Source organism: Sebastes umbrosus, chromosome 9 (assembly GCF_015220745.1).
Source record: "Sebastes umbrosus isolate fSebUmb1 chromosome 9, fSebUmb1.pri, whole genome shotgun sequence".
Classification (NCBI taxonomy): Eukaryota; Metazoa; Chordata; class Actinopteri; order Perciformes; family Sebastidae; genus Sebastes; species Sebastes umbrosus.
In genome coordinates this window covers 15,245,808-15,268,444 of record NC_051277.1, presented here as the reverse complement: position 1 = coordinate 15,268,444, position 22,637 = coordinate 15,245,808, and the positions used below count along the sequence as shown (strand labels likewise).

The following is a 22,637-nucleotide window of genomic DNA, read 5'->3' as shown; positions in this document are numbered from 1 at the left end:
AAATTATTTCCCTGTTTATGAATTTAGAGAATAAAGAAATAGTTTTGTAATTATGTTTGCACAAGGACAACAAAAGAGAATGCAGAAACTTGGAAAAGGAGTTACAGCCTACCATATTATGTCAACATGAGAGGACCATAATAATTTAGGGGAGAATATATTTTTCAGCAATGCCCACATCACTCAAAACCAGCACAGAAGGAAACAATACTCAAGCAAAACGGACAAATAGGCTCACTTTTCATGTTCCTAGGGCTCTGACACCGTGTCCCTATATCGATAAAAAGTACTCAACTCCATGTGAGTGTCGATTCCAAAGAAGCTCATAAGAGCAACACCATATTTGAATAAAACAATTACAACATGCACACCTACACCATTTAAAAAATGAAATATCAAAGCAAATTCACTTACATAAAATGCAGGAAAGAGAAAAACACAACAGAATAAAAGACAGAGCTAAATTAGCCATTAAAAGGCATCAAAGGAGCAAATGGAGTTCAGCACCATGGACAGAGAAAAAGGGATATAATGTCAAAGGATTCGTTTCCTAGAGCATAAAGGGAATCATGGCAGCAGATAGACATTCATTTTAACAGGAAATCAAATCCCCAAGTAACAATATGACCTAATACTAACATCTAAATCATTTAGGAGTCATACACTTTTAAGAAAACTATTATAAAGTATATTTAATCATAACCACAGAGATCCCACTGCAACTGAAGGAAGCAAAACGTAAAACTGGAGAGCGAAGGTGCAACTTATTCAATTGACAATATGTAAATAAAGAAAACCTATTATTATTATAGAATATATTATCAAAAAATATATGCAGAGGCAATCTAAAGGAATAAAACTCAGCAAGATAAAGAAAAGTCACAACAGAATAGAAGTCGAGGAGCCCAAAATGCATCAGTAAAACAATGTTCAACACCAAGGCAAAGAGAAACCAGCCAAGAAAGTCAAATACTGTATATCCTCCTGGTTGAAAACAGTGAGAGAGAGAGCACCAAAGTGAACAAACAGAGACAAGTTGGCTGTGTAAGTGCTTGTGTGGATGCGTGTATAAAATTACTGCAAATTGAAGAATTTTTACACATCTGGGACAGATTATATGTAACATGTTCCTACCTCAGGAGAACTATCACAATCCCCAAACGCCTCAGCAAAGTCTGATGGACTTTTCCTCAGAGTCTGGTCAGCAGGCAGTGTGTTGTCATTGCAAGAACTGACGAACTTAAAGTCACTGGTTCTAGAACCTGTTGTCAGGTAGGCGTCATAGTTGTAAGCGCTGCGTAAAGTTCCTGTTCCGTCAACATCTGCGTAATTAGGGGGTAGATAAGCACTGGGGATGGCAACTGCTCCATCAAACAACAGTCTGGGCTTTCTCCTGCGACAAAACCTCACACCCAGGATGATGATGATGAAGGTCAGAAAAAAGGTGGACACAGACACAAGCGCGATGATCAGATAAGAGGTCAGTTTGGAGTTCTTCTCATCATAAGAAATATCCTTCAGTTCTGGCACCTCAGCCAAGTTATCAGAAATCAGTAAATACATGGAACAGGTGGCAGAGAGAGAGGGCTGTCCGTTATCTTTCACTGCCACAATAAGGTTCTGTTTCATGCTGTCAGACTCAGAAATGTCCCGCTGTGTCCTGATCTCTCCGCTGTGGAGACCAATAGTGAAAAGTCCCGGATCAGTGGATTTCACTATATGATAGGACAGCCAGGCGTTCTGTCCGGAGTCCGCGTCCACCGCTATCACTTTGGACACCAGAGAGCCTCCGTGTGCAGCTTTGGGGACCAGCTCGGTCATGAAGGAGTTGCCCTCCGGGGCGGGGTACAGTATCTGAGGAGAGTTGTCATTCACATCCGATATGAAGACACTGACGGTCACGTTGCTGCTGAGCGGAGGAGAACCGTTGTCTCTGGCCATCACGTGGACTTTAAAACTCCTGAACTGTTCATAATCAAACGACCTCACAGCGTGGATCACCCCCGTGTCTCCGTTAACAGATAGATAGGAGGACACCGGGGCACCGTTCACCTCACCAGCTAACAGAGAATAAATCACTGTACCGTTTTGTCTCCAGTCGGGGTCTCGAGCAGTAACGGAACATAAAGTGGAGCCAGGTTTGTTATTTTCACTCACATATGCGCTGTAGGACTGTTCCTCAAACACAGGCGGGTTGTCGTTGATGTCTGCTACAGATAACTGAACACTTTTAGAGGAGGACAGAGGTGGAGAGCCCTCGTCAGTGGCACTGATTGTAATGTTGTAATCAGACACTAGTTCACGGTCCAGTTGTCCTGTGGTCACCAGAGAATAATAGTTCTTAATAGAAGGAACCAACTTAAAAGGGACGTTTTGCTGAATGGAGCAGCGGACCTGTCTGTTATTCTCAGAGTCTCTATCCTGCACGTTAATGATGCCCACCTCTGTACCAGGTGACACGTTCTCAGGTATGGGGTTAGTCAGTGATTTTATATATATAACTGGGGCGTTGTCATTTATATCAGTAACATCTATGATGGCTTTGGCATAGGAAGTTAATCCCAAACCATCTTTTGCTGTGACACGCAGTTCAAATGATGATGCCGTTTCGAAATCAACTGTGGTCGTCAATTTTATATCACCTGTCTTATGATCTATGGTAAACATTGACTTCATATCTTCTGAAATGTGTCCAAAATCATATGTCACGTCTCCATTTAGTCCCTCGTCTGCATCAGTAGCGCTCACTGTCAGCACTACAGTACCTAATAGAGAGTTTTCAGGCAGACTGGCTTTATACACGGCCTGGCTAAACACTGGGACGTTATCATTAGCATCCAGTACAGTGACGTGTATGACTACAGTACCTGATCTCTGAGGAGAGCCTCCATCTAGAGCTGTGAGAAGCAGATTGATTTCCTTTAATTTCTCGCGGTCGAGCTCTTTGTTAAGCACAAGTTCCACAGAATTGGTTCCAACGCCCAAAATAAAATTCTCATTGCTTTGGAGGTTGTACGTCTGAACTGAATATTTGCCTACATCCGCATCATGTGCTTCTTCTATTGGAAAACGAGCACCTTTGACAGCAGATTCACTGATATCTATATGGATCAATTCTTTCTTAAATTGCGGAGAGTTATCATTTATGTCCTGGACATGCAGACTAATTCGATGCAATTCTAATGGATTCTCTAACATGAGATCCTGTTTTAAAACGCAGGATGCTTTGTCTCCACAAAGGCCCTCTCTGTCGATCCTCTCGGCAACAGTCAGATCCCCGTTACGGAGGTTTAAATCACAATAACGTTTGTCGCTCCCATCGGTATCAATGCGGGCCTTTCGAGCAGATAGTCGGCTTGTTTCGAGACCCAAGTCTTTGGCGATATTTCCGATCACGGATCCGCGTTTCATCTCCTCCGGAAAAGAATAGCTTACATCCCCATTGGCAAAATGCAAAGAAAAGAGCAGCAAAGCAACGGCACAGCTTTGTAATGCCAGTCCCCTGATAGCCATCATGACGCCGATCTGGACCAGTAAACGTCCCCTACTCAGTGAACAGGAATACAGCCAAAAAAATGAAGGATTTAAACCAAAAGAAACACAATCCAAGACCAAGTCTCTGCCTCTCTGGACGATCAACTGCACCACATTTACACATTGTGCGTCGACAACAGTGGGTGGATTCCAACACTGAATCTACGTATAACAGCTGGTGGATAGCGACATCGCGAGTCTCCTTTAGATATTACATTAAGAACTTCCACTAGCAGCAAGTCTGTACAAGCCGTACAATTATGAAAACAACATATGGAGATAATATTCATTTAAACGGTAAACTACATACTGAAATGCTTTGAGACATGTTAAGAGAATCAAACGTAAAGGGCACGTTTAAAACAACAGCACTGTTTCATCAGACACCTCATATTAAACACTGTTTTTAAAGTGCGAAAAAATAGACTCATTTGTCTGAACATGTATATCCTTTTCTTAAAATAAAGTATCTATAAAGTTTAGCGTGTGACTAAATCTGTGCTTAAAGGTTTCTTGAAATGGTGCAACAGCTATCAAGTACAACTGATTTGGAAACAAATTATAATATGTTTGAAAAGAGTGAGCAAAATGACAGCCAATAAAAAAGCCTCTAAAATACAGAAATGATAAATGACCGACTAAATTGTTTAAATAATGTAAGGAATGATTTAAGTTGATGAGAAACTATCCTTAAACTGACATCTCAATATCACGTAGAGAGGAAGAAGGGAAGATGAACAAGTTATTAAAGAGAAAAAAAGAACAGAGTTTGATTGAGTTGCAGGATTCTGATCGCTTTGCTCAAAACCATGAATTATTGCACAGGCTACTCAGTATTTATAAAATCCAACAAGTTGGACAAACAACTAGACTTAACTGCAAAATGCAACTGATATTGGGTAAAAAAAGTTTTAAAAAATTGACAAAATAGCAAAGGAATTAGCATAAAGGTAATAGGAAATAGGAAAGCTATATTAACCGGGACTGTAAATATGAAAATGCCATCAAAAATATACAGAGAAACAATTGTATGTCTATTACAGAGGAGGACTTTTCAAATCTGAAGAGCATATAGTGGTAAGGTAGAGGAAGAAGGAAGAATATGTACACCATAAATGACGAACGACAACCCAGAAACCTAAAAGTCATAATATATCCTAATATGATTTACACGGTATGGGTCATTTCCTATGGAAAGAAAGAGTCAATCTGATCAATCTTTCCCCCAACAAAAACCACTGAGACCAACATCAAATTAGAAAGCAAATCAAGGAAATTATCAACAATTTAAAACAGCATATTTGACTGGTCTGTGGTTTCTGTAAAGATGTCAATAACTAAACTTTTTATGAGCATTAACGAAATGGGCTGTCCGTTATCTTTCACTGCAAAAATAAGCTTCTGTTTCAAGGTAATGGATGCTCTTATATATTCAGGTTATAGTCAGACATTTCTACCAAGAGCAATAAAACATTTTGTGTGTATTGATTTTGAAAGTTTCCTACCAACGCATGTTCGTACAATGTTTGGATGGAGATGAAATAATGCAGCCATTATTAACCATTTGTAATAATGATAAAAATATACAAAAAATACATGAATAAAGACAACAATATGAAACGGGACAAAATATATGCAGCAGGTGTGAAAAGAAATGCATTCATCCAGCACTTCTGAAAAATTGCTCTATTTTCTTTAAAAGAAAACTATACTAGTTGTTGCACTGGCAATGAACGTTACTGAGCATAAAATACTGATAACTTTAAAATTGACATAATTCGTAGGAGATTGAGAAGCCATTTAAAGCATAAAACTTTACTGACTGGACACAAATATTTCCAGTTTCACCTGATGTGTATTGTTCCCCTTTTTTCCTCATCAAAGACCATGGGGAGGTCCAACCTTAATTAAAAAGTGTCACAAAGATACAATATGTTTGAAGAAAAAGAAAACTACAGTCTTAAATATGATGTATTTCTATTTTTAAATGACAAAAAATAACAACACGGATGTAAGTTTCCTGATAACATATCAACAGAGCAACAGTGAGGTTCAGCACCAAGGACAGAGACACCAAGAACTAGCTCCACTCAAGACGCACAGACAAACATACCAGTGCTGGGTAAACGGATAGATACAAAGCAAAAATTAAACTCATTACAATATTATCCTGGACTTCATATGAAAACTGACAAGAGCATTAAAATGTATGCATTCTACAGCTGACTAATTGGTAAATAGTTTGGGGTAGTAGGGCCAACATGCAGTTAAACACCAAGAACTGAACAATACAGTAGGGGGAAGACGTAGAAGCAAAAGTAAACAATTTCTAATTTTTCTAAGGTGCTCATATATATGAAATGCAAAGAATATTTGTTAAAAACATAGGTAAATAACACATGTTTGGTAAATCCTTAAAAAAACAAGTCACAGATTAAAGTGAAACCGCTGGAAAAAGTTTTCCTCCAAAGCACAAGGAAAGTATCACAAAATCTGGAACTAAAAAGACAACCAACTTCAATATTGCACATGCTCAAACACCCACTGTCATGCTCAACGTAGGCCTACGTTTAGGGAACACATGAAAAAACAACACGTATAAACGCATGGAAGCCAGTGGTAACTTTTAACTTGAACCAAATTCATCAAATATATAAAAAGTTGTGGAAAATCTTTGACGAGTGTAACTAAATTGGCTGAATAAGAGATGCAAAAGAAGCCAAACGATATGTGGCACCTGTTCCTACCTCAGGAGAAGAATCACAATCCCCAAACGCCTCAGCAAAGTCTGATGGACTCTTCCTCAGAGTCTGGTCAGCAGGCAGTGTGTTGTCATTGTAAGAACTGACGAACTTAAAGTCACTGGTTCTAGAACCTGTTGTCAGGTAGGCGTCATAGTTGTAAGCGCTGCGTAAAGTTCCTGTTCCGTCAACATCTGCGTAATTAGGAGGGAGATAAGCGCTGGGGATGGCAACTGCTCCATCAAACAACAGTCTGGGCTTTCTCCTGCGACAAAACCTCACACCCAGGATGATGATGATGAAGGTCAGAAAAAAGGTGGACACAGACACCAGAGCGATGATCAGATAAGAGGTCAGTTTGGAGTTCTTCTCATCATAAGAAATATCCTTCAGTTCTGGCACCTCAGCCAAGTTATCAGAAATCAGTAAATACATGGAACAGGTGGCAGAGAGAGAGGGCTGTCCGTTATCTTTCACTGCCACAATAAGGTTCTGTTTCATGCTGTCAGATTCAGAAATGTCCCGCTGTGTCCTGATCTCTCCGCTGTGGAGACCGATAGTGAAAAGTCCCGGATCAGTGGATTTCACTATATGATAGGACAGCCAGGCGTTCTGTCCGGAGTCCGCGTCCACCGCTATCACTTTGGACACCAGAGAGCCTCCGTGTGCAGCTTTGGGGACCAGCTCGGTCATGAAGGAGTTGCCCTCCGGGGCGGGGTACAGTATCTGAGGAGAGTTGTCATTCACATCCGAGATGAAGACACTGACGGTCACGTTGCTGCTGAGCGGAGGAGAACCGTTGTCTCTGGCCATCACGTGGACTTTAAAACTCCTGAACTGTTCATAATCAAACGACCTCACAGCGTGGATCACCCCCGTGTCTCCGTTAACAGATAGATAGGAGGACACCGGGGCACCGTTCACCTCACCAGCTAACAGAGAATAAATCACTGTACCGTTTTGTCTCCAGTCGGGGTCTCGAGCAGTAACGGAACATAAAGTGGAGCCAGGTTTGTTATTTTCACTCACATATGCGCTGTAGGACTGTTCCTCAAACACAGGTGGGTTGTCGTTGATGTCTGCTACAGATAACTGAACCGTTTTAGAGGAGGACAGAGGTGGAGAGCCCTCGTCAGTGGCACTGATTGTAATGTTGTAATCAGACACTAGTTCACGGTCCAGTTGTCCTGTGGTCACCAGAGAATAATAGTTTTTAATAGAAGGAACCAACTTAAAAGGGACGTTTTGCTGAATGGAGCAGCGGACCTGTCTGTTATTCTCAGAGTCTCTATCCTGCACGTTAATGATGCCCACCTCTGTACCAGGTGACACGTTCTCAGGTATGGGGTTAGTCAGTGACTTCAGATTGACTACAGGGGCGTTGTCATTCACATCAGTGATATCAATAATGACTTTTGCTTCTGAAGAGAGGCCATAACCATCTTTGGCCTCAACAAACACTTCATATTTGGGCCCCTCTTCATAATCTATGTCACCTGTCACACTAATTTCTCCAGTTTTCTCATCTAGAGAGAAAAGTTTACGTGATTTATCAGACAGTCGGCTGAATTCATATGTAACCTCTCCGTTTACACCTTCGTCAGCGTCTGATGCACTTACAGTGATAATGGGGGTTTTAACAGGCGAGTTTTCCGGTAACGTGGCTGTATATACAGACTCAGTAAAAACAGGGGCGTTATCATTAGCATCAAGTACAATGACGTGTATCACTACAGTCCCGGATCTCTGAGGAGAGCCTCCATCTACAGCTGTGAGCAATAATTTAATTTCCTGCTGCTCCTCTCGGTCTAACTCTTTATCTAAAACCAATTCACCATATTTTCTGCCAGCATTTGTCGTCTGAATACTGAACACAAAGTGGGGGTTTTGTTGCAAAATGTAGCTTTCAACTGAGTTCTTGCCTATATCTGCATCGTGTGCTGCATTTATGCGATACTTAGCTCCTTTGTCAGCTGACTCCCTAATTTCCAGCTTTACAGTATCCTTCGGGAAAATTGGTGCATTGTCGTTTATGTCCTGCACCTGCAGGGACAACCGGTGTAACTCCAAAGGATTCTCTAACATCAAGTCAAATTTAAGAACACACGAAGGCTTTTCTCCACAGTGCTCCTCTCGGTCTATTCTTTCCGCAACGATCAAATCTCCGCTTCGAAGGTTAATCCCGCAATATTGTCTGTCGTTTCCTTCCATGTCAACACGAGCTTTGCGAGCAGACAGTCTGCCCACCTCTAGTCCCAGATCCTTTGCGATATTTCCAATAACAGATCCGCGCTTGAGCTCCTCCTGTACGGAATAGCTCAGGTCTCCGTGTGCGTAGTGCACCACAACAAAGAAAAAGACAAAGCCATAGCTTTGGAGTGCGATCCGTCTATTCATCATCCTCAGACAGTAGGCCGACTACACAGGTTAAAACACGTCAGTTTCAAGCATTAAAAAACGTGATTCGGTCAGTGTGCCGTCCGAGCATTTGTCGTCTTTGTTGAAGGCTGAACAGAACACAAGGCTGGTTCATCCAAATAATGGGTGGTGTGCAAAGCAAGATAAGCATTTGACTCCATAGCTGGTCTATAGTGACACCGTGAGGACAAATGAAATATAACAGTTTTACAGAAGTGCTGCAAGTTTTCTTAACATATCATCAGATCGTCTGGCCTTAATGTTTGATCAAAAACATATTCTAATAAGGTATTAGAATGCGTAATGAGGCGCTATTCTGTTTTCACCTTTTCTTTAAGTTAAGTGAGATGACTGTTCTCTGTATTAAAGGCTTTACAAACAAGATTACTTTAAGCACTTCATAGTGAAAATAGTAACAGTCCTCAAATATTACACAGTGTTGGACCATAGATCATGTCCTTAGTGTTGCACACTAAAAACTCAAACTTTGCCTCGAAACACATCTCTCTCTCTGTCTCTCTCTGGCTATAAAATAGATTCTTACTTAGTCGTGAAACATGGAAAAATCTGCCTCCAGATTCCTCCGAAGACCACTTGAATGACGTAACAAAATATAATTAAAAGATATATAATAAATACAAACACAGCACAACACATGTAGAGCAACGGCATGCCTTGTATGTTGCACTGGTGTACAAAAATGTGTTTTTGACTTGAACTTTATCGTGGTATTTAAAACTAAAGGGGGTAATAATCATTCCTACAGAGAAAAATAATGTCAATAACAGTAAATTGAAGTAACTCATTAATGAGATGCACCTTAAACATGATATGTACTCTATGACCGCAAAATATGTCACCTCATTCCACTGATGTGAAATTGTCCTTGTTTTGTTTTACCTTTTAGAAAAGAACAAATGTAGTGCAGAGCATGAATGTTAATTACCAAATCTGACACTGATGTCTCAGGAAAACAAATGTGCAAGTAAAACAGTTATCTAAAAGGTTTGAAATGTGAGCAAATAGATGACATGTGTAAGTTGCATCACAAGATCAACAGCGAGGTTCAGCTCCAAGGACAGAGACACAAAGGACAAACTGCAGCTCAGCTCAACTCAACTTTTCTTTGAGTTTAGTGAGATGTCTGTTCTCTGTATTATAAGGCTTTACACACAAGACTATGTTTTTTCCTAAAGTAATCCACTTCAAGCACTTCATGATAGTAACCAGACAACACTCCCCAAATTTGGACCACTGAACATGTAATTTAGTACTAAAACGTTTGAAATGTGGGGGAAATATAAGACAGGGGTTAATTGCTCCTGAACATACATCACAAGAGGAACGGCGAGGTTCAGCACCAAGGACAGAGACACAAAGAACAAACTGCAGATCAACTCTAAAAACAGAGCCAGACCAGCTTTGTGTAAAATAAATACTGAAACAAGATCAACAGCCTCTACTCAATTCACCACAGAATTTAAAATACCTGCATATTGCGATAGAATAACTCTTCTGTGAAATCTTGATGCATTATCATGCTCAATGCGTGCATTTAGAAACAAATTAAACAAACAGGGAACCTTAAGGTGCAAATAGGTCAAACGATATATGCAACACCTGTTCCTACCTCAGGAGAAGAATCACAATCCCCAAACGCCTCAGCAAAGTCTGATGGACTTTTCCTCAGAGTCTGGTCAGCAGGCAGTGTGTTGTCATTGTAAGAACTGACGAACTTAAAGTCACTGGTTCTAGAACCTGTTGTCAGGTAGGCGTCATAGTTGTAAGCGCTGCGTAAAGTTCCTGTTCCGTCAACATCTGCGTAATTAGGAGGGAGATAAGCGCTGGGGATGGCAACTGCTCCATCAAACAACAGTCTGGGCTTTCTCCTGCGACAAAACCTCACACCCAGGATGATGATGATGAAGGTCAGGAAAAAGGTGGACACAGACACCAGAGCGATGATCAGATAAGAGGTCAGCTTGGAGTTCTTCTCATCATAAGAAATATCCTTCAGTTCTGGCACCTCAGCCAAGTTATCAGAAATCAGTAAATACATGGAACAGGTGGCAGAGAGAGAGGGCTGTCCGTTATCTTTCACTGCCACAATAAGGTTCTGTTTCATGCTGTCAGACTCAGAAATGTCCCGCTGTGTCCTGATCTCTCCGCTGTGGAGACCGATAGTGAAAAGTCCCGTATCAGTGGATTTCACTATATGATAGGACAGCCAGGCGTTCTGTCCGGAGTCCGCGTCCACCGCTATCACTTTGGACACCAGAGAGCCTTCGTGTGCAGCTTTGGGGACCAGCTCGGTCATGAAGGAGTTGCCCTCCGGAGCGGGGTACAGTATCTGAGGAGAGTTGTCATTCACATCCGATATGAAGACACTGACGGTCACGTTGCTGCTGAGCGGAGGAGAACCGTTGTCTCTGGCCATCACGTGGACTTTAAAACTCCTGAACTGTTCATAATCAAACGACCTCACAGCGTGGATCACCCCCGTGTCTCCGTTAACAGATAGATAGGAGGACACCGGGGCACCGTTCACCTCACCAGCTAACAGAGAATAAATCACTGTACCGTTTTGTCTCCAGTCGGGGTCTCGAGCAGTAACGGAACATAAAGTGGAGCCAGGTTTGTTATTTTCACTCACATATGCGCTGTAGGACTGTTCCTCAAACACAGGTGGGTTGTCGTTGATGTCTGCTACAGATAACTGAACACTTTTAGAGGAGGACAGAGGTGGAGAGCCCTCGTCAGTGGCACTGATTGTAATGTTGTAATCAGACACTAGTTCACGGTCCAGTTGTCCTGTGGTCACCAGAGAATAATAGTTTTTAATAGAAGGAACCAACTTAAAAGGGACGTTTTGCTGAATGGAGCAGCGGACCTGTCTGTTATTCTCAGAGTCTCTATCCTGCACGTTAATGATGCCCACCTCTGTACCAGGTGACACGTTCTCAGGTATGGGGTTAGTCAGGGATTTCAGATATATAACCGGGGCATTGTCATTTATATCAGTAACATCTATGATGGCTTTGGCATAGGAAGTTAATCCCAAACCATCTTTTGCTGTGACGCGCAGTTCAAATGATGATACCGTTTCAAAATCAACTGTGGTCTTCAATTTTATATCACCTGTCTTATGATCAATGGCAAACATGGACTTAATATCTTCTGAAATGTGGCCAAACCCATATGTAACGTCTCCATTTAGTCCCTCGTCTGCATCAGTAGCGCTCACTGTCAGCACCACAGTACCTAGTGGAGAGTTTTCAGGCAGACTGGCTTTATAGACGGCCTGGCTAAACACTGGGACGTTATCATTAGCATCCAGTACAGTGACGTGTATGACTACAGTACCTGATCTCTGAGGAGAGCCTCCATCTAGAGCTGTGAGAAGCAGATTGATTTCCTTTAATTTCTCGCGGTCGAGCTCTTTGTTAAGCACAAGTTCCACAGAATTGGTTCCAACGCCCAAAATAAAATTCTCATTGCTTTGGAGGTTGTACGTCTGAACTGAATATTTGCCTACATCCGCATCATGTGCTTCTTCTATTGGAAAACGAGCACCTTTGTCCGCATTTTCACTGATATCAATATGGATCAAATCATTATTAAATTGCGGAGAGTTATCATTTATGTCCTGGACATGCAGACTAATTCGATGCAATTCTAATGGATTCTCTAACATGAGCTCTTGTTTTAAAACGCAGGATGCTTTGTCTCCACAAAGGCCCTCTCTGTCGATCCTCTCAGCAACAGTCAGATCCCCGTTACGGAGGTTTAAGTCACAATAACGTTTGTCGCTCCCATCGGTATCAATGCGGGCCTTTCGAGCAGATAGTCGGCTTGTTTCGAGACCCAAGTCTTTGGCGATATTTCCGATCACGGATCCGCGTTTCATCTCCTCCGGAAACGAGTAGCTTACATCCCCATTGGCAATATGCAAAGAAAAGAGCAGCAAAGAAACGGCACAGCTTTGTAATGCCAGTCCCCTGACAGCCATCACGACGCCGATCTGGACCAGTAAACGTCCCCTACTCAGTGTACAGGAACACAGCCAAAAAAATGAAGGATTTAAACCAAAATCAACACAATCCAAGACCAAGTCACTGCCTCTCTGGACGATCAACTGCAGCACATTGACACATTGTGCGTCGACAACAGTGGGTGGATTCCAACACTGAATCTATAACAGCTGGTGGATAGCGACATCGTGAGTCTCCATTAGATATTACATAAAGTATTTCCACTAGCGGCAAGTCTGTACAAGCCGTACAATTATGAAAACAACATATGAAGAGCATATTCATTTAAACGGTAAACTACATACTGAAATGCTTTGAGACATGTTAAGAGAATCAAACGTAAATGGCACGTTTAAAACAAAAGCACTGTTTCATCAGACACCTCATATTAAACACTGTTTTTAAAGTGTGAAAAAATAGAGTCATTTGTCTGAACATGTATATCCCTTTCTTAAAATAAAGTATCTATAAAGTTTAGCGTGTAGTGACTAAATAAATCTGTGTTTAAAGGTTTCTTGAAATGGTGTAACAGCTATCAAGCACAACTGATTTGGAAACAAATTATAATATGTTTGAAAAGAGTAAGCAAAATGACAGCCAATAAAAAAGCCTCTAAAATACAAAAATGATAAATGACCGACTAAATTGTTTAAATAATGTAAGGAATGATTTAAGTTGATGAGAAACTATACTTAAACTGACATCTCAATATCATGTAGAGAGGAAGAAGGGAAGATGAACAAATTATAAAAGGGAAAAAAAAGAACAGAGTTTGATTGAGTTGCAGGAATCTGATCGCTTTGCTCAAAACCATGAATTATTGCACAGGCTACTCAGTATTTATAAAATCCAACAAGTTGTTAAAACAACTAGACTTAACTGCAAAATGCAACTGATATTGGGTAAAAAAAATTTAAAAAATTGAGAAAATAGCAAAGGAATTAGCATAAAGGTAATAGGAAATAGGAAAGCTATATTAACCGGGACTGTAAATATGAAAATGCCATCAAAAATATACAGAGAAACAATTGTATGTTTGTTACAGAGGAGGACTCTTCAAATCTGAAGAGCATATAGTGGTAAGGTAGAGGAAGAAGGAAGAATATGTACACCATAAATGACGAACGACAACCCAGACACCTAAAAGTCATAATATATCCTAATATGATTTACAAGGTATGGGTCATTTCCTATGGAAAGAAAGAGTCAATCTGATCAATCTTTCCCACAACAACAACCACTGAGACCAACATCAAATTAGAAAGCAAAGCAAGGAAATTATCAACAATTTAAAATAGCATATTTGACTGGTCTGTGGTTCCTGTAAAGATGTCAATAACTAAACCTTTTATGAGCATTAACGAAATGGGCTGTCCGTTATCTTTCACTGCAAAAATAAGCTTCTGTTTCAAGGTAATGGACGGTCTTCAATATTCAGGTTATAGTCAGTCAATTCTACCAAGAGCAATAAAACATTTTGTGTGTATTGATTTTGAAAGTTTCCTACCAACGCATGTTCGTACAATGTTTGGATGGAGATGAAATAATGCGGCCATTATTAACTATTTGTAATAATGATAAAAATATACAAAAAAATACATGAATAAAGATAATAGTATGAAACGGGACAAAATATATGCAGCAGGTGTGAAAAGAAATGCATTCATCCAGCACTTCCGAAAAATTGCTCTATTTTCTTTAAAAGAAAACTATACTAGTTGTTGCACTGGCAATGAACGTTACTGAGCATAAAATACTGATAACTTTAAAATTGACATAATTCGTAGGAGATTGAGAAGCAATTATAAGCATAAAACTTTACTGACCGGACACAAATATTTCCAGTTTCACCTGATGTGTACTGTTCCCCTTTTTTCCTCATCAAAGACCATGGGGAGGTCCAACCTTTATTAAAAAGTTTCACAAAGATAAAATATGTTTGAAGAAAAAGAAAACTACAGTCTCAAATATGATGTATTTCTATTTTTAAATGACAAAAAATAACAACACGGATGTATGTTTCCTGATAACATATCAACAGAGCAACAGTGAGGTTCAGCACCAAGGATAGAGACACCAAGAACTAGCTCTACTCAAGAGGCACAGACAAACACACAATTGCTGGGTAAACGGATAGATACAAAGCAAAAATTAAACTCATTACAATATTATCTTGGACTTCATATGAAAACGGACAAGAGAATTAAAATGTATGCATTCTACAGCTGACTAATGGGTAAATAGTTTGGGCTAGTAAGGCCAACATGCAGTTAAACACCAAGGACTGAACAATACAGAAGGGGGAAGACGTAGAAGCAAAAGTAAACAATTTCTAATTTTTCTAAGGTGCTCATATATATGAGATGCAAATAATGTTTGTTAACAACATAGCTAAATAATACGTTTGGTAAATCCTTAAAAAAATCAAGCCACAGATTAAAGTGAAACCGCTGGAAAAAGATTTCCTCCAAAGCACAAGGAAAGCATCACAAAATCTGGAACTAAAAAGACAACCAACTTCAATATTGCACATGCTCAAACACCCACTGTCATGCTCAACGTAGGCCTACGTTTAGGGAACACATGAAGAAACAACACGTATAAACGCATGGAAGCCAGTGGTAACTTTTAACTTGAACCAAATTCATCAAATATATAAAAAGTTGTGGAAAATCTTTGACGAGTGTAACTAAATTGGCTGAATAAGAGATGCAAAAGAAGCCAAACGATATGTGGCACCTGTTCCTACCTCAGGAGAAGAATCACAATCTCCAAACGCCTCAGCAAAGTCTGATGGACTTTTCCTCAGAGTCTGGTCAGCAGGCAGTGTGTTGTCATTGTAAGAACTGACGAACTTAAAGTCACTGGTTCTAGAACCTGTTGTCAGGTAGGCGTCATAGTTGTAAGCGCTGCGTAAAGTTCCTGTTCCGTCAACATCTGCGTAATTAGGAGGGAGATAAGCGCTGGGGATGGCAACTGCTCCATCAAACAACAGTCTGGGCTTTCTCCTGCGACAAAACCTCACACCCAGGATGATGATGATGAAGGTCAGAAAAAAGGTGGACACAGACACCAGCGCGATGATCAGATAAGAGGTCAGTTTGGAGTTCTTCTCATCATAAGAAATGTCCTTCAGTTCTGGCACCTCAGCCAAGTTATCAGAAATCAGTAAATACATGGAACAGGTGGCAGAGAGAGAGGGCTGTCCGTTATCTTTCACTGCCACAATAAGGTTCTGTTTCATGCTGTCAGACTCAGAAATGTCCCGCTGTGTCCTGATCTCTCCGCTGTGGAGACCGATAGTGAAAAGTCCCGGATCAGTGGATTTGACTATATGATAGGACAGCCAGGCGTTCTGTCCGGAGTCCGCGTCCACCGCTATCACTTTGGACACCAGAGAGCCTCCGTGTGCAGCTTTGGGGACCAACTCGGTCATGAAGGAGTTGCCCTCCGGGGCGGGGTACAGTATCTGAGGAGAGTTGTCATTCACATCCGATATGAAGACACTGACGGTCACGTTGCTGCTGAGCGGAGGAGAACCGTTGTCTCTGGCCATCACGTGGACTTTAAAACTCCTGAACTGTTCATAATCAAACGACCTCACAGCGTGGATCACCCCCGTGTCTCCGTTAACAGATAGATAGGAGGACACCGGGGCACCGTTCACCTCACCAGCTAACAGAGAATAAATCACTGTGCCGTTTTGTCTCCAGTCGGGGTCTCGAGCAGTAACGGAACATAAAGTGGAGCCAGGTTTGTTATTTTCACTCACATATGCGCTGTAGGACTGTTCCTCAAACACAGGTGGGTTGTCGTTGATGTCTGCTACAGATAACTGAACACTTTTAGAGGAGGACAGAGGTGGAGAGCCCTCGTCAGTGGCACTGATTGTAATGTTGTAATCAGACACTAGTTCACGGTCCAGTTGTCCTGTGGTCACCAGAGAATAATAGTTTTTAATAGAAGGAACCAACTTAAAAGGGACGTTTTGCTGAATGGAGCAGCGGACCTGTCTGTTATTCTCAGAGTCTCTATCCTGCACGTTAATGATGCCCACCTCTGTACCAGGTGACACGTTCTCAGGTATGGGGTTAGTCAGGGATTTCAGATATATCACTGGAGCATTATCATTCACATCAGTGATATCAATAATGACTTTTGCTTCTGAAGAGAGGCCATAACCATCTTTGGCCTCAACATTCACCTCATACTTCGATCCCTCTTCATAATCTATGTTACCTGCTACACTGATTTCTCCTGTTTTCTCATCTAGAGAGAAAAGTTTACGTGATTTATCAGACAGTCGGCTGAATTCATATGTAACCTCTCCATTTACCCCTTCGTCAGCGTCTGATGCACTTACAGTGATAATGGGGGTTTTAACAGGTGAGTTTTCCGGTAACGTGGCTGTATATACAGACTCAGTAAAAACAGGGGCGTTATCATTAGCATCAAGTACAATGACGTGTATGACTACAGTCCCGGATCTCTGAGGAGAGCCTCCATCTACAGCTGTGAGCAATAATTTCATTTCCTGCTGCTCCTCTCGGTCTAGCTCTTTATCTAAAACCAATTCACCATATTTACTACCAGCATTTGTCGTCTGAATACTGAACACAAAGTGGGGGTTTTGTTGCAAAATGTAGCTTTCAACCGAGTTCTTGCCTATATCTGCATCGTGTGCTGCATTAATGCGATACTTAGCTCCTTTGTCAGCTGACTCTGTGATTTCAAGCTTAATAATATCCTTCTGGAAAATTGGTGCATTGTCGTTTATGTCCTGCACCTGCAGGGACAACCGGTGTAACTCCAAAGGATTCTCTAACAGCAAGTCAAATTTGAGAACACACGAAGGCTTTTCTCCACAGTGCTCCTCTCGGTCTATTCTTTCCGCAACGATTAAATCTCCGCTTCGAAGGTTAATCCCGCAATATTGTTTGTCGTTTCCTTCCATGTCAACACGAGCTTTGCGAGCAGACAGTCTGCCCACCTCCAGTCCCAGATCCTTGGCGATATTTCCAATAACAGATCCGCGTTTGAGCTCCTCCTGTACGGAATAGCTCAGGTCTCCGTGTGCGTAGTGCACCGCAACAAAGAAAAAGACAAAGCCATAGCTTTGGAGTGCGATCCGTCTATTCATCATCCTCAGACAGTAGGCCGACTATACGAGTTAAAACACGTCAGTTTCAAGCATTAAAAAACGTGATTCGATCAGTGTGCCTTCCAAGCATTTGTCGTCTTTGTTGAAGGCTGAACAGAACACAAGGGTGGTCGAGCCAAATAATGGGTGGTGTGCAAAGCAAGAAGAGCATTTGACTCCATAGCTGGTCTATAGTGACACCGTGAGGACAAATGAAATATAACAGTTTTACAGAAGTGCTGCAAGTTTTCTTAAAATATCAGGTCGTCTGGCCTTAATGTTTGATTAAAAACACACTCTAATAACGTATTTAAACGCGTAATGAGGAACTTTACTGTTTTTACCTTTTCTTTAAGTTAAGTGAGATGCCGGTTCTCTGTATTATAAGGCTTTACAAACAAGATTACTTCAAGCTCTTCATAGTGATAATAGTAACACTCTCCAAATATTACACAGTGTTGGACCCCAAAACACGTCCTTAGAGTTGCACACTAAATACTCCAACTTCGCTAAGAAACGCATCTCTCTCTCGCTATAAAATAGATTCCTACTTAGTTGTACAACATGGAAAGATTGGCCTCCAGATTCCGCCAAAGACCAATTGAATTATATAACAAAATCAAATTAAAAGATATATGATAGATACAAACACAACACATGTAGAGCAACAGCATGTCTAGTATGTTGTACTCGTGTAAAAAAATGTGTTTTTGATTTTAACTTTAATGTGGGATTTAAAACTAAAAGGGGTTAAGAATCATTCCTACAGATAAAAGGAATGTCAATAACAGTAACCTGAAGTAACTCATTAATGAGATGCACTTAAAACATAAAACGTACTCTATGACCGCAAAATATGTCAACTCATTTCATTGATGTGAAATTGTTCTTGTTTTGTTAAGCCTTTAAGAAAAGTACAAATGTAATGCAGAGCACAAATGTAAATTACCAAATCTGACACCTATATCTCAGGAAGACAAATGTGCAAGTAAAACAGTTATCTAAAGTGTTTGAAATGTGAGGAAATTCAAGACATGTGTAAGTTGAATCGCAAGAGCAATAGCCAAGTTCAGCACCAAGGACAGAGACAAAAAGGACAAACTGCAGCTCAACTCAACTTTTCTTTATGTTAAGTAAGATTCCTGATATCTGTATTATAAGGCTTTACACACAATATGTCTTTCCCTAAAGTAATCCACTTCAAGCACTTCATGATAGTAACCGGACAACACTCCCAAAATTTGGACAACTGAACATGTGATTTAGTGCTGCACGCGAAATATCCAGTTCGCACATAAACGCATCTCTCTCTATGAAGTAAAATTGATTCCATTACTTTTTTCGTGAAACATGCAAAAATCTGCCTCCAGTTTCTCCAAAGACCACTTGAATTAAATAACATAATCTAATTAAAGGATACATGATGCATAACATAACTCAAAAAGAGTAGAGCGACAGCATGCCTTGTATGTTGCACTCGTGTAAAAATATATGGACTTTACTGTGGAATTTAAAACTAAAGGGGAAAACAACAACTCCTAGACTAAAAATATGTTAATGCGATGTACTTAAACACATGAAATTTTACTTACTGACAGCAAAATATGTCAACTCATTCCACTGATGTAATATTTTCCTTGTTTTATTGAACCATTGCGCTAAGTCCAACCGTAGCAGAGCTTGAATGTTAATTACAAAATGGGACACAGATATCTCAGGAATATAAATTTGTAAGTAAAACTGTAATCTAAAACGTTTGAAATATGAGAAAATATAAGACAGGGGTAAGTTGCTACTGAAAATACATCACAAGAGAAACGGCGAGGTTCAGCACCAAGGACAGAGACACAAAGAACAAAGTGCAGCTCAACTCTAAAAACAGAGCCAGACCAGCTTTGTGGAAAAAAAAAATACTGAAACAAGATCAACAGCCTCTACTCAATTCACCACAGAATTTAAAATATCTGCATATTGCGAAAAAATAACTCTTCTGTGAACTCTTGATGCATTATCACGCTCAATGTGTGCATTTAGAAACAAATGAAACAAACAGATAACATTAAGGTGCAAATAGGTCAAACGATATATGCAACAGCAGTTCCTACCTCAGGAGAAGAATCACATTCCCCAAACGCCTCAGCAAAGTCTGATGGACTTTTCCTCAGAGTCTGGTCAGCAGGCAGTGTGTTGTCATTGTAAGAACTGACGAACTTAAAGTCACTGGTTCTAGAACCTGTTGTCAGGTAGGCGTCATAGTTGTAAGCGCTGCGTAAAGTTCCTGTTCCGTCAACATCTGCGTAATTAGGAGGGAGATAAGCGCTGGGAATGGCAACTGCTCCATCAAACAACAGTCTGGGTTTTCTCCTGCGACAAAACCTCACACCCAGGATGATGATGATGAAGGTCAGAAAAAAGGTGGACACAGACACCAGCGCGATGATCAGATAAGAGGTCAGTTTGGAGTTCTTCTCATCATAAGAAATGTCTTTCAGTTCTGGCACCTCAGCCAAGTTATCAGAAATCAGTAAATACATGGAACAGGTGGCAGAGAGAGAGGGCTGTCCGTTATCTTTCACTGCCACAATAAGGTTCTGTTTCATGCTGTCAGACTCAGAAATGTCCCGCTGTGTCCTGATCTCTCCACTGTGGAGACCAATAGTGAAAAGTCCCGGATCAGTGGATTTCACTATATGATAGGACAGCCAGGCGTTCTGTCCGGAGTCCGCGTCCACCGCTATCACTTTGGACACCAGAGAGCCTCCGTGTGCAGCTTTGGGGACCAGCTCGGTCATGAAGGAGTTGCCCTCCGGGGCGGGGTACAGTATCTGAGGAGAGTTGTCATTCACATCCGATATGAAGACACTGACGGTCACGTTGCTGCTGAGCGGAGGAGAACCGTTGTCTCTGGCCATCACGTGGACTTTAAAACTCCTGAACTGTTCATAATCAAACGACCTCACAGCGTGGATCACCCCCGTGTCTCCGTTAACAGATAGATAGGAGGACACCGGGGCACCGTTCACCTCACCAGCTAACAGAGAATAAATCACTGTACCGTTTTGTCTCCAGTCGGGGTCTCGAGCAGTAACGGAACATAAAGTGGAGCCAGGTTTGTTATTTTCACTCACATATGCGCTGTAGGACTGTTCCTCAAACACAGGTGGGTTGTCGTTGATGTCTGCTACAGATAACTGAACACTTTTAGAGGAGGACAGAGGTGGAGAGCCCTCGTCAGTGGCACTGATTGTAATGTTGTAATCAGACACTAGTTCACGGTCCAGTTGTCCTGTGGTCACCAGAGAATAATAGTTTTTAATAGAAGGAACCAATTTAAAAGGGACGTTTTGCTGAATGGAGCAGCGGACCTGTCTGTTATTCTCAGAGTCTCTATCCTGCACGTTAATGATGCCCACCTCTGTACCAGGTGACACGTTCTCAGGTATGGGGTTAGTCAGGGATTTCAGATTTACAACTGGTGCGTTGTCATTTATGTCAGTAATCTCAATATTTAAGGTTGAGTATGACACTAATCCCAGACCATCTTTTGCACTTATCTGCATTTCATATGACGAAACTTTTTCATAATCAATAGTTGCAGCTACTCTCACTTCTCCCGTTTTAGGGTGTAAGGAAAACACGTTGCTATATTCATCTGAAACATGATCAAATCCATAGGTAATTTCGCTATTTAAACCTTCGTCTGCATCAGTAGCACTCACTGTGATCACCAATGTATCCAGCGGAGAGTTTTCAGGCAGACTGGCTTTATAAAGGACCTGACTAAACACTGGTACATTATCATTAGCATCCAGTACAGTGACGTGTATGACTACAGTACCTGATCTCTGAGGAGAGCCTCCATCGAATGCGGTAAGCAACAACATAATCTCTTTTTTGTCCTCTCTGTCTAATTCTTTGTCTAAAACTAGTTCACAATATTTCCTTCCGCCAGATTTCGTATTTACATTTAATTTGAAATGATCATTCTGCTGAAGTGAGTAGCTCTGAACAGCATTTTCTCCGATATCTCCATCATGTGCTTCTCCAAGAAGAAATCGTTCACCCTTGTCCGCTGATTCACGAATTTCAATTTTAAGTGACTCGTCTTTAAACTGCGGTGAATTATCATTAATATCTTGAACTCGGATACTAATACGGTGCAGCTCTAAAGGATTTTCCAGCACGAGTTCCTGTTTTAGAACACATGATGCCTTTTTCGCACAAAGCCCTTCTCTGTCGATCCTTTCTTGTACGATCAATTCTCCGGTGCTGAGATTGACACCGCAGTACTGGACGCTGTTATCCTCAGTATCGATACGGGCCTTGCGAGCAGACAGTCTGCCCAAATCAAGTCCCAGATCCTTAGCGATATTTCCAATTACAGATCCACGTTTCATCTCCTCCGGGACAGAGTAGCTCACGTCTCCATAGACGGGGTGGAGGACAAGAAAAACAAAAGCAAGGCCGCAGAGCAGCGCAAACCTGCTGCATCCCATCGTTACCTCGACAAAGACCACTACTGCTACCAAGTATGTCAAAATATATCCACAATGCAGCTGTGATTTCCTCCAATATACTAAATCTTCACACTGCGGTCATATCACGAAGCGTTTTAGTCAACTACGATACAACAACAGAATCAGGCTTTAAATTCGCTGAGACAGAAGGGTGGAGAATGACCGAGCCTCTCGTTTACTGGTACACACTGACACCATGAGTATTTCTCTGGGTATAACAAGGCGATGTAGGATTTATGACATGCATAAATAGAGA

General features: G+C 41.1%; 6 protein-coding genes across 6 annotated transcripts in view; all 6 read right to left on the bottom strand.

The window, feature by feature from the left end:
- The window catches only part of LOC119493899 (protocadherin gamma-A3-like), a 131,788-nt gene that overhangs the window by 60,456 nt on the left and 48,695 nt on the right, over positions 1-22,637 (bottom strand). The window lies entirely within an intron of this gene.
- LOC119493922 (protocadherin gamma-A11-like) lies at positions 711-3,642 on the bottom strand. The gene has a single exon (XM_037779437.1). It carries the CDS (start codon positions 3,514-3,516, stop codon positions 1,114-1,116), a length of 2,403 nt encoding a protein of 800 aa, XP_037635365.1. The 5' UTR covers positions 3,517-3,642; the 3' UTR covers positions 711-1,113.
- LOC119493901 (protocadherin beta-15-like) lies at positions 6,168-9,908 on the bottom strand. Its single transcript, XM_037779418.1, has one exon. It carries the CDS (start codon positions 8,673-8,675, stop codon positions 6,222-6,224), a length of 2,454 nt encoding a protein of 817 aa, XP_037635346.1. The 5' UTR covers positions 8,676-9,908; the 3' UTR covers positions 6,168-6,221.
- LOC119493920 (protocadherin beta-16-like) lies at positions 10,051-12,812 on the bottom strand. The gene has a single exon (XM_037779435.1). It carries the CDS (start codon positions 12,700-12,702, stop codon positions 10,294-10,296), a length of 2,409 nt encoding a protein of 802 aa, XP_037635363.1. The 5' UTR covers positions 12,703-12,812; the 3' UTR covers positions 10,051-10,293.
- Positions 14,887-18,392, bottom strand: LOC119493900 (protocadherin beta-15-like). Its single transcript, XM_037779417.1, has one exon. It carries the CDS (start codon positions 17,865-17,867, stop codon positions 15,414-15,416), a length of 2,454 nt encoding a protein of 817 aa, XP_037635345.1. The 5' UTR covers positions 17,868-18,392; the 3' UTR covers positions 14,887-15,413.
- On the bottom strand, positions 18,859-22,499 carry LOC119493916 (protocadherin beta-15-like). The gene has a single exon (XM_037779431.1). The coding sequence runs from the start codon at positions 22,358-22,360 to the stop codon at positions 19,940-19,942; it is 2,421 nt and encodes an 806-aa protein (XP_037635359.1). The 5' UTR covers positions 22,361-22,499; the 3' UTR covers positions 18,859-19,939.

What these genes read in the sequence shown, in the direction of transcription:
- LOC119493922 (XM_037779437.1), bottom strand. Translation starts at nt 3,516, where the DNA reads ATGATGGCTATCAGGGGACTGGCATTACAAAGCTGTGCCGTTGCTTTG.
- LOC119493916 (XM_037779431.1), bottom strand. Translation starts at nt 22,360, where the DNA reads ATGGGATGCAGCAGGTTTGCGCTGCTCTGCGGCCTTGCTTTTGTTTTT.
- LOC119493920 (XM_037779435.1), bottom strand. Translation starts at nt 12,702, where the DNA reads ATGGCTGTCAGGGGACTGGCATTACAAAGCTGTGCCGTTTCTTTGCTG.
- LOC119493900 (XM_037779417.1), bottom strand. Translation starts at nt 17,867, where the DNA reads ATGATGAATAGACGGATCGCACTCCAAAGCTATGGCTTTGTCTTTTTC.
- LOC119493901 (XM_037779418.1), bottom strand. Translation starts at nt 8,675, where the DNA reads ATGATGAATAGACGGATCGCACTCCAAAGCTATGGCTTTGTCTTTTTC.